The sequence below is a fragment of the Emys orbicularis genome, chromosome 1 (assembly GCF_028017835.1).
Source record: "Emys orbicularis isolate rEmyOrb1 chromosome 1, rEmyOrb1.hap1, whole genome shotgun sequence".
Lineage (NCBI taxonomy): Eukaryota > Metazoa > Chordata > Testudines > Emydidae > Emys > Emys orbicularis.
Window position 1 is genome coordinate 112,317,358 of NC_088683.1, and position 12,843 is coordinate 112,330,200.

At 45.5% G+C, this 12,843-nt stretch overlaps 1 protein-coding gene across 7 annotated transcripts in view; it reads right to left on the reverse strand.

The window, feature by feature from the left end:
- The window catches only part of BICD1 (BICD cargo adaptor 1), a 310,321-nt gene that overhangs the window by 88,152 nt on the left and 209,326 nt on the right, over window positions 1–12,843 (reverse strand). For all 7 annotated transcript variants that reach the window (XM_065411854.1, XM_065411827.1, XM_065411836.1 and 4 more), the window contains exon 3: window positions 7,638–7,790. In XM_065411854.1, coding sequence (XP_065267926.1) covers window positions 7,638–7,790 — 153 coding nt within the window. The remainder of the gene's footprint in view (window positions 1–7,637; window positions 7,791–12,843) is intronic.

A 12,843-nucleotide genomic window follows, 5' to 3' on the forward strand; every position in this document is an offset into this window, starting at 1 on the left:
AGCGTAGGACACACGGGGACAAGGTCAGAGCTCTACCACAACTGGTGTCAGGAGTGGGATCGTGATTGTTCACAGCGTGGCGGAACAAAGAGGTTTTTACTAAAAAAAAAAAAAAGTGCACTGGGGTTTTTGGTTTGGGGTTTTGGTTTGTACCACCATGGAGGAGGTGGTGAGAGTGCTGGTGCAAGCCACAGCGGCCCAGCAGGAGGCAACCCGGGCTCAGGCGATGGTGCAACAGGAATCCATGAGGTTACAGCAGTAAACCAACCAATTATTAATGAGCCAGGCGACCCAAGATCAAGCTCTCCTGCGCGAGGTTGTGGACCAGCTGAAGATCCTCACCACCCAGGCCCGGGGGTCCAATGGGACGCGAACCCTGAGGGCCACCAGTTGTCTGCCAAAGATGACGGCAGACGATGATATAGAGACGTATCTCCTCTCATTTGAAAGGACTGCTCAGCGTGAGGTGTGGCCCCTGGAGCAGTGGGCCAGCATTCTCGCCCCTTTTTTGTATGGAGAGGCCCAGAAGGCCTACTTTGATCTGCCCACTGAGGATGCCGCTGACTATTCCCGGCTGAGGGCAGAGATCCTAGCACGATCCGGTGTGACTGCAGCGGTACGGGCCCAGAGGTTCCAGGAGTGGAAATACAGGGAGAACAAACCTCCAAGGTCCCAACTATTCAACCTCATACACCTCGCTCGGAAGTGGTTATGGCCCGAGGCATGCAGCCCAGAGGAGATTTTAGAGACTTTGGTCATAGACCATTACATGCGGGGACTGCCACCAGATCTCCGCAAATGGGTATGCCAGAATGATCCATCCACCTACGATGAAATGATCACATTGGTGGAAAGACGGATGACAGCCAGGGAATTAACCGAACTACCCAAGGAAGGCCCCTCACAAATCAAACACTCAACCCCGACCGCAGCAGGTCGGGCGGCCAAACCCCCAGGAAGTCCTAGGTGTAAGAAGAGGGAGGTCGAAAACCAGTTGGGAACCCAGAAGGAAGAGGAAGGCCTAAGTGGGGGGAACCCTGGGACTAAACCCCCTAACCCACGTGATAGGGGAGTGACTAGAAGCAATAGATGTTATGGGTGCGGGGAGTTGGGGCACATAGCTGCCCAGTGCCCCAATGTCATAGAGCCAATGCAGTGTAACCTGGGGAACGGGGCAGACCCATGTAGCCTACTCAATATTGTAGGGATCGCAGTCACCCCACATAAATATACAAGGCAGGTAAAGTTGAATGGTGTAGAAACCATGGCACTCGTAGACTCGGGGAGTGCTATCACCCTAATTTCGGGTAAATTACTGAAGCGCAGCCAGTTAATGCAGGCCAAGTGTACGGGGGTAACCTGTGTCCATGGGACTGTTAGCTACTACCCCATCATGCCAGTAAAAATTGAAATTCAGGGAAATGTCACCGGGGTGAAAGCAGGGGTAGTCCCAAACCTCCCATACCCCGGGCTCATAGGTAGAGATTTCCCCGGGTTTGGAAACTTGCTCCCACCAGAGGAATTGGAGGGAGAAGAGCTCCCCGAACTTCAGGAGGCTTCCGCGGTAGAATGTCACCTCCCATTTTTCGCGGAAATGTCCCAGGAGCTATTCCCTGTCCCGGGGAAAGGCAGGAAGACCAAAAGAGAAAGAAGGGCGGCCAAGGCCTTGGGTACCCGAATCCTGATACAAGGACAGAGGGTCGCCTGTGTAGGCAGACGTACACGGGCAACTGAAGGGGAGGGCCCCGAGACAGAGGAGGGGTCAGAGACCACTTCCAACCCCAACCTCACGGAGCCAGCCGAGAGGGCAGAGACAGATCCCTCAGAGTTCGGGCTGTTAAGCCCAGAGAGAGAGACTTTTGGACGGGACCAGGTGGAAGACCCAAGGTACGAGAATGCCAGGAAGGAGGTGGCTGAGATAGATGGGGTACCCATAGAGGGAAAGGCCCGGGGGCCAGGGCCTTATTTTGTGATCAAGAGGAATCTCCTATACTGGGTCGTGCAAATGCAGGAGCAAGAGGTACACCAGCTCCTAGTCCCCCGGAAACACCAGAAGGCAATATTAAGCCTTGCTCACAGTCACCTTTCTGGAGGGCACTTGGGAGTGGAGAAAACCCAGGCGCGAATCTTACTCAGGTTCTTCTGGCCGGGGATACATGAAGACATCCGGCAGTACTGTGCCTCTTGCTCCGAATGTCAACTGCACAGCCCTCGTCCACATCTAAGAGCTCCTCTGGTACCCCTGCCGATCATCGAAGTTCCGTTCGAGCGGATCGCCATGGATCTTGTGGGGCCGCTAGAGAAAACGACCCGAGGCCACCAGTATGTGCTTGTCATCCTAGACTATGCAACCAGGTACCCAGAAGCTGTCCCCTTAAGAAACACAGCTTCCAAGAGCATTGCCAAAGAATTAGTGGCAATCTTTGCCCGGGTAGGGCTACCAAAAGAAATCCTCACAGACCAGGGAACACCATTCATGTCCAAGTTGATGAAGGACTTGTGTTCCCTGCTCCATGTCCAGACCCTGCGGACCTCGGTTTACCATCCACAAACCGATGGTCTGGTGGAAAGATTTAACCGAACCCTCAAGGCCATGATAAGAAAGGTGGTAAGCAAGGATGGGAAAGATTGGGACAACCTACTACCATACCTCATGTTCGCCATCCGTGAGGTCCCCCAAGCTTCCACCGGATTCTCCCCCTTTGAGCTGTTGTATGGACGCAACCCCCAAGCCATCCTGGACATAGCCAAGGAAATTTGGGAGGAGGAACCCAGTGAGGGGAAGAATGTAATAGAACATGTACTACAGATGAGGGACCGGATAGCCCGGGTCACTCCCATAGTGAGGGAGCACCTGGAGAAGGCCCAAGAGGCCCAGAGAACGTACTACAACCATCAAGCCAAGCTTCGTCAGTTTCAACCCGGTGACCGAGTAATGGTACTGGTACCCACGGCCGAAAGTAAGCTGTTGGCCCAGTGGCAAGGGCCCTATGAAATAGTTGAACCCATAGGGAAAGTAAATTACAAGGTGTGACAACCAGGACGTCGAAAAGTAGAGCAGATATACCACATCAACCTTCTGAAACCATGGCATAAGCGAGAGGCTTGCACAGTGGTTCAAGAAGAGCTGCACCCAGGGAACAAAAACCCTGAACAAGTGAGGGTGTCTCCCGATCTAACGACAGCCCAGAAGAAAGAGGTAACTGAGATGATTGCCCAATATCAAGATGTATTCTCGACAAAGCCGGGTCGCACAACCGGGACATATCACCACATCATCACAAACCCTGGGGCCAGAGTAACTATGAGGCCCTACCGGGTGCCAGCAGCCAAAAGGGAGGAAATAAAAGCGGAAGTCAGGAAAATGCTGGAGATGGGGATCATCGAAGAATCCCACAGTCAGTGGTCCAGCCCAATAGCGTTGGTGCCCAAACCTGATGGCACCATGAGGTTCTGCAACGACTTCCGTCGACTAAACGAGATATCCCAGTTTGATGCCTACCCTATACCCTGCATAGATGAACTAGTGGACCGTCTGGGGAATGCCCGGTACTTGACAACCTTAGACTTGACAAAGGGGTACTAGCAGATTCCCCTAGCCGAAGATGCAAAGGAAAAGACAGCGTTTTCTACACCAGAGGGTCTCTTCCAATATACGGTCCTTCCCTTTGGACTACATGGGGCTCCAGCTACCTTTCAGCGCCTCATGGACAAGTTATTACACCCCCATACCAGTTATGCTGCAGCCTACTTGGATGACGTGGTGATTCATACTCCAGACTGGGAGACCCACTTGGAAAAAGTGGGGGCGGTCCTTGATACCTTCCGGCGAGCTGGCCTTACGGCAAACCCTGTTAAGTGCGCTGTAGGATTCATGGAGGCCAAATATCTTGGCTACGTGGTAGGAAAAGGTCGGGTAAAACCCCAACTGAATAAGTTAGAGGCCATCCAAAATTGGCCTCGGCCGAGTCGTAAGAAGCAGGTCTGAGCATTCCTAGGGGTGGTGGGGTATTACCGGCGTTTCATCCCCCATTTTGCTACAAGGGCAAGTCCCCTAACGGACTTAGTGAAGGCCCGTGGTCCTGATCCAATCAGATGGTCCGATGCAGCAGAGAGGGCATTCGCGGACCTACGGACTGCCCTCTGCAGTAACCCCGTATTGATAGCCCCAGATTTCACCAAGGACTTCATCCTACAGACAGATCCGAGGTAGGATTAGGGGCCGTCCTGTCGCAGATGGTTGGGGAGGAGGAACACCCAATTCTCTACCTCAGTAGGAAACTCCTTCCGAGGGAACAAAAATATGCAGTAGTAGAGAGAGAGTGCCTCGCCATAAAATGGGCCATGGAAACGTTACGTTATTACCTGCTGGGGTGCAGATTTATCCTTGTGACTGACCATGCCCCTCTTCAATGGATGCAACGGAACAAGGAAAAGAACACAAGGGTAACCAGGTGGTTCTTATCCCTCCAACCTTTCCAGTTCCGCATAGAGCACAGAGCAGGGAGTCACCATGGCAATGCCGATGGCTTATCACGCGTACACTGTTTGGCATCCCAAGCTGCCCAACCCCTTGGTGTTGAGCAGGGGAGAGGGATATGTGATAGACCCAGGCCAGTTGGGTACAGCAGAATAGCAGAAGGCAGATATACTGGCCACTGGATTAACAGTTTTCTGTTCCCTGACTGACCAGAGCAGGGGCTGCTCCAGGCTAATGAGAACACCTGACTCCAATTAACCTGCAAAGAGTCAGATGAGGCCATTAAGCTAATGTGACCACCTGACTCTAATTAAGGCCCCGCTGATACTATAAAAAGGGCTCACTCCAGTCAGGTAGAGGAGAGCCAGGGAGCCAGAGGAGAGGAAGTGCGGCTGAAGGGCTGGTTAATGAAGACACCCTCAAGTTATTGATAAGGGAGCCCTAAGGTAAGGGTGAAGAAGGGAGAAGCAGGAGAGCTGTGGGGAAGTGGCCCAGGGAAATGTAGCAACTCTGGCAGTGAAAGGTTGGCTGCCAACAGCTGCTACCATTAGGGTCCCTGGGCCGGAACCCGGAGTAGAGGGTGGGCCCGGGTTCCCCCCAACTCACCACTACAGGATCACCTCCTGGGAGGGGAAGTCAGGCCCCTGTCAGGACAGGAGGCTAAACTGTTCTAAAACAAGTCCTAGGGATAACAGAGACTGTGGGAATTCTCTCACCAACCTCCTTGCTGGCTTATGATGAAAAGGGCTCAGTAGACTGTAACCCTGGCCCTAGAGAGAGAAGGGCTACGTGGAGGGTCACAGAGAGCCACTGAGGCTAGCATATACTGCCTAGAAGCGCAGGACCCACGGGGACAAGGTCAGAGCTCTGCCACACTGTTAAATCCACAAAATAAACTTTAAAAAAGGAAGAGAAAAATATTTTTTGACTAATTTCTTTTGTGTTCATTATAAAATAGAACCAGACAATTTTTTTCACGCAAATAAAATTTTGATAAAGATTCATTAACATTTCCATTTTCCAATCAGCTCTACTTGTAAAAATGGTAGCTTTAAACATACAGTGGTATGATTTTTAATTTGATGATATTCCTTTAATATTTTTAATTTGTAAAATTCAGATTTTAAAATAAATCAGATTAAGTAGTGCAATAATATCCTTTGGTGGAGGAGGGTGAAATTTGGTTTTCAAGTAAATGTTGAAAAATTCCCACGTCAAACAATTCAAGTCAAAAATTCAACAATTCAAGTCAAAAAATTCAAGTAAAAAATTTGGCAGACATTACTAGTTGGCAGGCATTACTAGTTGCATCTTCAGTGGATGGTCTGGAATTTTGTTTCATTCGGTGTCTACACAAATATTTAAAAAGCAGAATTTAAATATAATACAAGGAATGGGTCCCTGCGTATAGGAAGTGCTTTTTGGGCTTGGATATTCAGTAGACAGTTGAGGACTTTTATTTGGGAGCTGGCTGAGAAGGCAGTCTTTAGAATTTGAACCTTCAGATTGCTCAGTGACATGATATCAACAGCTCAGGGAAGTTAGTGACTGATTGTACTGGGAATTTTTTGAAAATCTGGAGGTTTGGGGTTTATCCCAGATTTTGAGAATTGGATTGGGGAGTCACAAATCTGTGTTGCTGTTGTTTTGTAGGGAAATTAATCCTGAAAACACAGGCCCTATTAATAAAATCCAGTATCTATATTTTCTTGATTATACACATAACATAAGCTGTGTATAGCAGAAATTCTCATGAAAATCAGAGTGATTTACACTGTCTGTGAACAGTAACTGACTTTTACATTGCCATTTTTCATGGATTCTTCTTCCAAATGCCTAAAAAGATGTGATGATAAAATATCAAGGACTACGTAATACATGATTTTATAAATTAAAGAACATACAAGACTAAGCTCTTATGAAATTTCATCTTGTAGATCAAAACTATTTTCTGAGTTACAAGAACACACAAAAAATATTTGATACAAAAATACTGTGATTTTTTTAAGTCAATCAAAATATGCCAAATATTTTTTCCTCTTTATGGGGCCCTGCTATTCCTTTTCATTAAAAGAGAAGTGTTCTAACAGATACATACACTTGTGAAAAGATTCTCTTCTGATGGAAACTATGACTGTCCATTCATGGGTCTAGTTTTCCCAAGATCTGTGCAGATCATTTCCATGAAGCTAGTGAGAATCATACTTGTGCCTCAAAGGGGGAATACAGTGGCCTGGATAATACCGCTCTGATAAAGACAATCTGCTGGAAATTTAGTTTTAGAAATTTGTAAGTCATGGTGTCTCAATATAAGGAAAGGAAAGTATGGATCTGTTTCTATTATCTCCATGTCCCCTGTTGTGCTACCTTGTTGTTCTAAGTGCTTCAACCACCATGTCAGGATGGGTAAAATATTAGTAACAGTTAGATGAAATAGTACTGCAAATCTGACAGGAGCAAGATAGCTTTGTTAACAAACTCCCTCTAGAAACTGTGGCAATCTTGGATACTTGATAAAAGCCTTAATTATCCCATTGAGCATGTTAGGACTTAAAAAGCAACTGCATGTTATGGACGCAGGAAGCAATTACGATCTGTTAGAAATGAAGGCATTGCCTTATAAATTGTAAATGAGTGCTGGCATGGAATGTGTTTAAAAGAAGAAAAATATTGCCAGGTTAATCACCTGAATTGCATATTTACTGATTTATCATGACAAGATAGCACTTTTGACCGCGGAACAAATCCCTTTTGTCCAAGACAATAGTTTTCTTGATTACTTCGCCAGCAATAAAATTTTCCACAGAAAAATTTACGTTTTTCAGAGTAACATTTCCAAATGTCATATATGTATAAGTGGGTCTGAGTTGTGCATACATATTAAGTGGAGAGCAATCCTGGATACTGTTTACAGCTGGTTGCAGTGGGGTTTTAATTTTGTCATGGAACCTCCGGGTGCATTCAGCACTTTACTAAGATTTCCAGTGTGTTAGTTTGCCAATACTATATTTTACAATGACTGTTTAACAATAACCAGCAAGATATGCAGAATCTCATACCAGATTAATTTAAGGTAGGTCAAATTATGCAGTTTTAAGTCAACCAGTGTTGTATATATTTTTTTTAGTCTAGCATCTAAAATCTTTTCTGTGCTTACTTGGTTCTGTTTCAGTGTGGACACCAGTTTTTGCAAAGTGATATTTTCTTCTTCAAGCTCTGTGTAATCCTGAAGAAGTCTTGCCTCTCGGAATTTGTATTCTCGAATTTCGTCTTTCATCCGTATTCTCTGCAGCTCTGCCATTTCGTTATTCTGAAGGAGAGGAAAACCCCCCAACATATTACTATTTCATTTCCAGCAGCATGAATGGTAAACATGGCCCCAGTGTATAACAAGGGCAACAAACAAGTAATCAAAATGATTTAACACTACACGTCAAAACGGCAGCACCACAATTAATATGTTGTCATACCACAGTTTCTGTTATTTGTTATACAACTGGATGTATACAAATGAGCATATATGATATGGAAACTTGAACAAAATAGTTCCAAGATTAATTTTCTATTTAAATTAAAAAACCCTCCAGTGCTTTATCGTCTCATTACTTTTATTTGCTAGAAGCCTGGTTGAAAGGTTTAGATCAAAACACAATTGCCTACTGTTTTTCACTAAAGGACAACACACTAAACTCATACAGCAGAAAAATGAATAATGGTGTCTGTCTTGCAAAGATAACTATTAACCAAGATGAAGTAATATAAGAACCATCTTCATGTTTTGAAATCAAGTACAGGTATTTGTGTGCTGTACTATTCAGTGAAACCTGTTGCAAGTGACTACTCAAAGAATGGAAAACTCAGTTGTTCAACAGATGTGGTCTTCTAATAAAGCTGGAGTATTTCAGGATAACATGAGGCAGCTTCTTAAGCCCAGAGTTTACCCATTAGGGTGGTCTCTTGTTTCAGGTTCTGCAGTATGTCTAAAGTGGTATATGTATAAGTCATTTCAACAATAACCCTACCAGTTTTCTAGACAACTTTCTTATATATGTTTCAAGAACTGCCATCAAAAAGTTATTTGACTGCATCTAATTCTAGGTTTGACTAATTTTTTGCATCTAGAGCTTGGGTTTCCTAAAGTTATTCTTTGTGGGAGATTCAGATGCTGAAGTGACCGTTAATCTCTCTAAATCATCAGATATCAGAGGCGTGATTTTAATGGTACACTTGTGTAACCCCACTGTCTTCTATGGAGTTACTCCTGATTTATAATTAGGCTTAGGGTACGTCTACACTTACCGGAGGGTCCGGCGGCAGGCAATCGATGTTCTGGGATCGATTTATCGCGTCTGGTTTAGACGTGATAAATCGATCCCGGATCGATCCCGGAAGTGCTCGCCGTCGACGCCGGTACTCCAGCTCGGCGAGAGGAGTACGCGGCATCGACGGGGGAGCCTGCCTGCCGCGTCTGGACCCGCGGTAAGTTCGGACTAAGGTACTTCGAATTCAGCTACGTTATTAACGTAGCTGAATTTGCGTACCTTAGTCTGAAGTGGGGGCTTAGTGGGGACCAGGCCTTGGAATGAGTCGATTTTTTTCGGTAAATGTCAACAAAAGTTGATTTCACCATACACAAACCAATGAGAACTATTTCCATCAATAATAATCAAAATTTACAGATAGGCAAAGTAACAAATATGCTGCTTGACAACTTATTAGAGTTTGATTTAAGGGTAAAATTTTGACATATGATGTTGACAGATTGTATTTTAGCAGTTATGAAGCTTTAACTTTTTGAATCTCAAAGTTTACACTCATTAACTAATTATTGTGTGACACCCATAACTTCCTGCAACTGTGAAAATTTAAATTGATAAAAATAAAAAAAGTGTAAAAATAAACATCAATATTATCCTTTGAAGTGATAAAAAAATAAAAATCCAATTCTGCCAAGCCTATTTATAATGGAGTAGGTGAAAGTGGAATCAGCGACAGATATGGCCTTTCAGGGCAAGACTGCTCTGTATGTGAGCCCCTTCAGTCCTGATTGATGGCAATAAGGACCATCAGTCGCATCTTCCCCCCCCCTGCGGGAATGATGAGCACTGCAGTAGCAGTGGTACCTGGGGGGCACGACGGAGTATTCTATAGTAAGAAGAACGGCTAGATTCATAATGATGGCATAGACTCTGTCTCTGCTGTGATGCCAGGAGGAGCAGAGATAGAAAATAATATAATCTATGATTTCTGCAGAGGGAGAGCAATCATAGACATTATGTCTTTCTGAAAAGTTGAACATCTCTGTAAGAAACAGGCACTATAGAAACTGCATTCAGTGACCTGTGTGTATCTGGCTCTGTATGCAGTGGCAGATTAGCCACTGGGCCAATGGGGCCTGTTCCCAGGGGCCCCAGCCAATTGGGGTGCCCCCACGCTCCAGCTTGCTCCGCCTGCCCAGGGCTCCTGCCGGGGAGCAGGGTCATAAGAACATAAGAATGGCCATACTGGGTCAGGCCAAAGGTACATCCAGCCCAGTATCCTGTCTTCCGACAGTGACCAATGCCAGGTGTCCCAGAGGGAGTGAACCTAACAGGTAATGATCAAGTGGTCTCTCTCCTGCCATCCATCTCCACCCTCTGACAAACAGAGGCTAGGGACACCATTCCTTACCCATCCTGGCTAACAGCCATTAATGGACTTAACCTCCATGAATTTATCTAGTTCTCTTTTAAACCCTGTTATAGTCCTAGCCTTCACAACCTCCTCAGGCAAGGAGTTCCACAGGTTGACTGTGCGCTGTGTGAAGAAGAACTTCCTTTTATTTGTTTTAAACCTGCTGCCCATTAATTTCATTTGGTGGCCCCTAGTTCTTATATTATGGGAACAAGTAAATAACTTTTCCTTATTCACTTTCTCCACACCACTCATGATTTTATATACCTTTATCATATCCCCCCTTACTCTCCTCTTTTCCAAGCTGAAAAGTCCTAGCCTCTTTAATCTCTCCTTATATGGGACCCGTTCCAAACCCCTAATCATTTTAGTTGCCCTTCTCTGAACCTTTTCTAATGCCAGTATATCTCTTTTGAGATGAGGAGACCACATCTGTACGCAGTATTCAAGATGTGGACGTACAATGGATTTATATAAGGGCAATAAAATATTCTCCATCTTATTCTCTATCCCTTTTTTAATGATTCCTAACATCCTGTTTGCTTTTTTGACTGCCGCTGCACACTGCGTGGACGTCTTCAGAGAACTATCCACGATGACTCCAAGATCTCTTTCCTGATTAGTTGTAGCTAAATTAGCCCCCATCATATTGTATGTATAGTTGGGGTTATTTTTTCCAATGTGCATTACTTCACATTTATCCACATTAAATTTCATTTGCCATTTTGTTGCCCAATCACTTAGTTTTGTGAGATCTTTTTGAAGTTCTTCACAGTCTGCTTTGGTCTTAACTATCTTGAGCAATTTAGTATCATCTGCAAACTTTGCCACCTCACTGTTTACCCCTTTCTCCAGATCATTTATGAATAAGTTGAATAGGACTGGTCCGAGCACTGACCCTTGGGGAACACCACTAGTTACCCCTCTCCATTCTGAAAATTTACCATTTATTCCTACCCATTTATTCCTCCACCCACCTGCCTGGTGCTCCTGCTGGGAAATGGGGTCGGGGCGTGGGGGCTTGCCCCGCTCTGCCCGCCTGGTGCTCCTGCAAGCCCCTGCACCCCAATTTCCGCTCCCTGGCAGGAGCACCGGGTGGGCGGGGCAAGCCCCCACGCCCCAACCTCATTTCCCCAGCAGGAGCACCGGGGGAGTAGGAGGGGACTGCAGGTGGAAGGGGTGGGGAGGAGCCCCCATTTGCTCTAGCCTAGGGCCCCACAAAAGTGTAATCTGACTCTGTCTGTATGTACAGATTAATTCCTAGTACGTAAGGGTGTAGTGGTAAGTGCTCTCAATTCCGAGTTGATTTGCAAGACACAGATATTTCGTTTTGCATCTGAGTTAAACAAGTGTAAAATCCTAGAAGATAAAACTATAAACCAATATAAAATATGTTGATGAACAAAAAGCCGTGCAGTGTAGCTGCTGTTTGTTGGCAGGAGAGAGTTCTCCTGCCGACAAAAACGTCTACCCCCCGTGAGAAGCAGCAGCTTTGTTGGCAGGAGAGTGCTCCTGCCGACAAAACGCTGTTCACACCGGCGCTTTTCGCCATTAAAACTTTTGTCATTTGGGTGTGTGTTTTTTTAACATCCCTGAACAACAAAAGTTTTGCCGACGAAGTGCCAGTGTAGACATACCCTCAATTTTATCTGGATTAAGACTGAAAATAAGGGTGAATCATCTCAAATTGGTTTTAACTGAAGTCAGTATCTGGCAGTGACATCATTTGTTTGTTAAAGGCTATAAAAATGATGAATTTGAAGATTCTTTGTCATACTCTACCTGATCATACTGCAGCACACCAGAATGAGATAGTTTTCCCTAGGTCTTGCCTAACTGTAAGTATACTGATCACATGGTTATGAATACTTCGTTACTGCATTGGGTGTAGTGACTGCTTGTTTTTAGGCTGACAGGCATGTTTAGAGCAATTGTATAAAATACCATTTGACCTATACACTAAATAAAGGAATTAATAGTTAAATTAGTGTCTGGTGATTTCCCACATTAGTATTAATAATGTCTAATATTATTAATAATTCCAATACCACTGAACAACTGCCTGTGTTTTCCAATTCTGACATTATGTCTTTAATTTTGGCTCCTGTAGGGTATGGGTATACATGCAAGTCTACTTTCATGAGAAATGTGAGACAAAATGGACTGAAGGGATAGCAGTATGGGGACAACACCCAGCTCTAACTCTCTTTCACGCCAAGCATAACTGCGCTATCTCACAACCTTACCAATGGCTGAAGGAAGATCAGCTCCTGGATGAAGAGCAGGTGGCTGAAAATCAAGCCAGGCAACAAGTGTGTTTTAAAGAATTCTCCTTCTGCATAACAGTCCCATCCATTAAAGGAATCTATCTCAGGACTGCTGAAGTGGTCCACAGCAGGCTCAGGCCCTTAGCCAATTGCAGTTTAGGAAAGGTGTGTGATAGGACAGGATATGGGTGCATTAGCAGAGTTACTCAGGAAAGCTAATGTCTGTTCACATTAAGGGCTTGTCTTCACTACCCGCCGATCCGGCGGGTAGCAATCGGTCTATCGGGGATCGACTTACCGCGTCTAGTGAAGACGCGATAAAATCGATCCCTGATCGCTCTGCCGTCGACTCCGGAAATCCACCACGGCAAGAGGCGGCAGCGGAGTTGGCGGCAGCGCGGCAGCGGTCGACTTTCCCCCGTC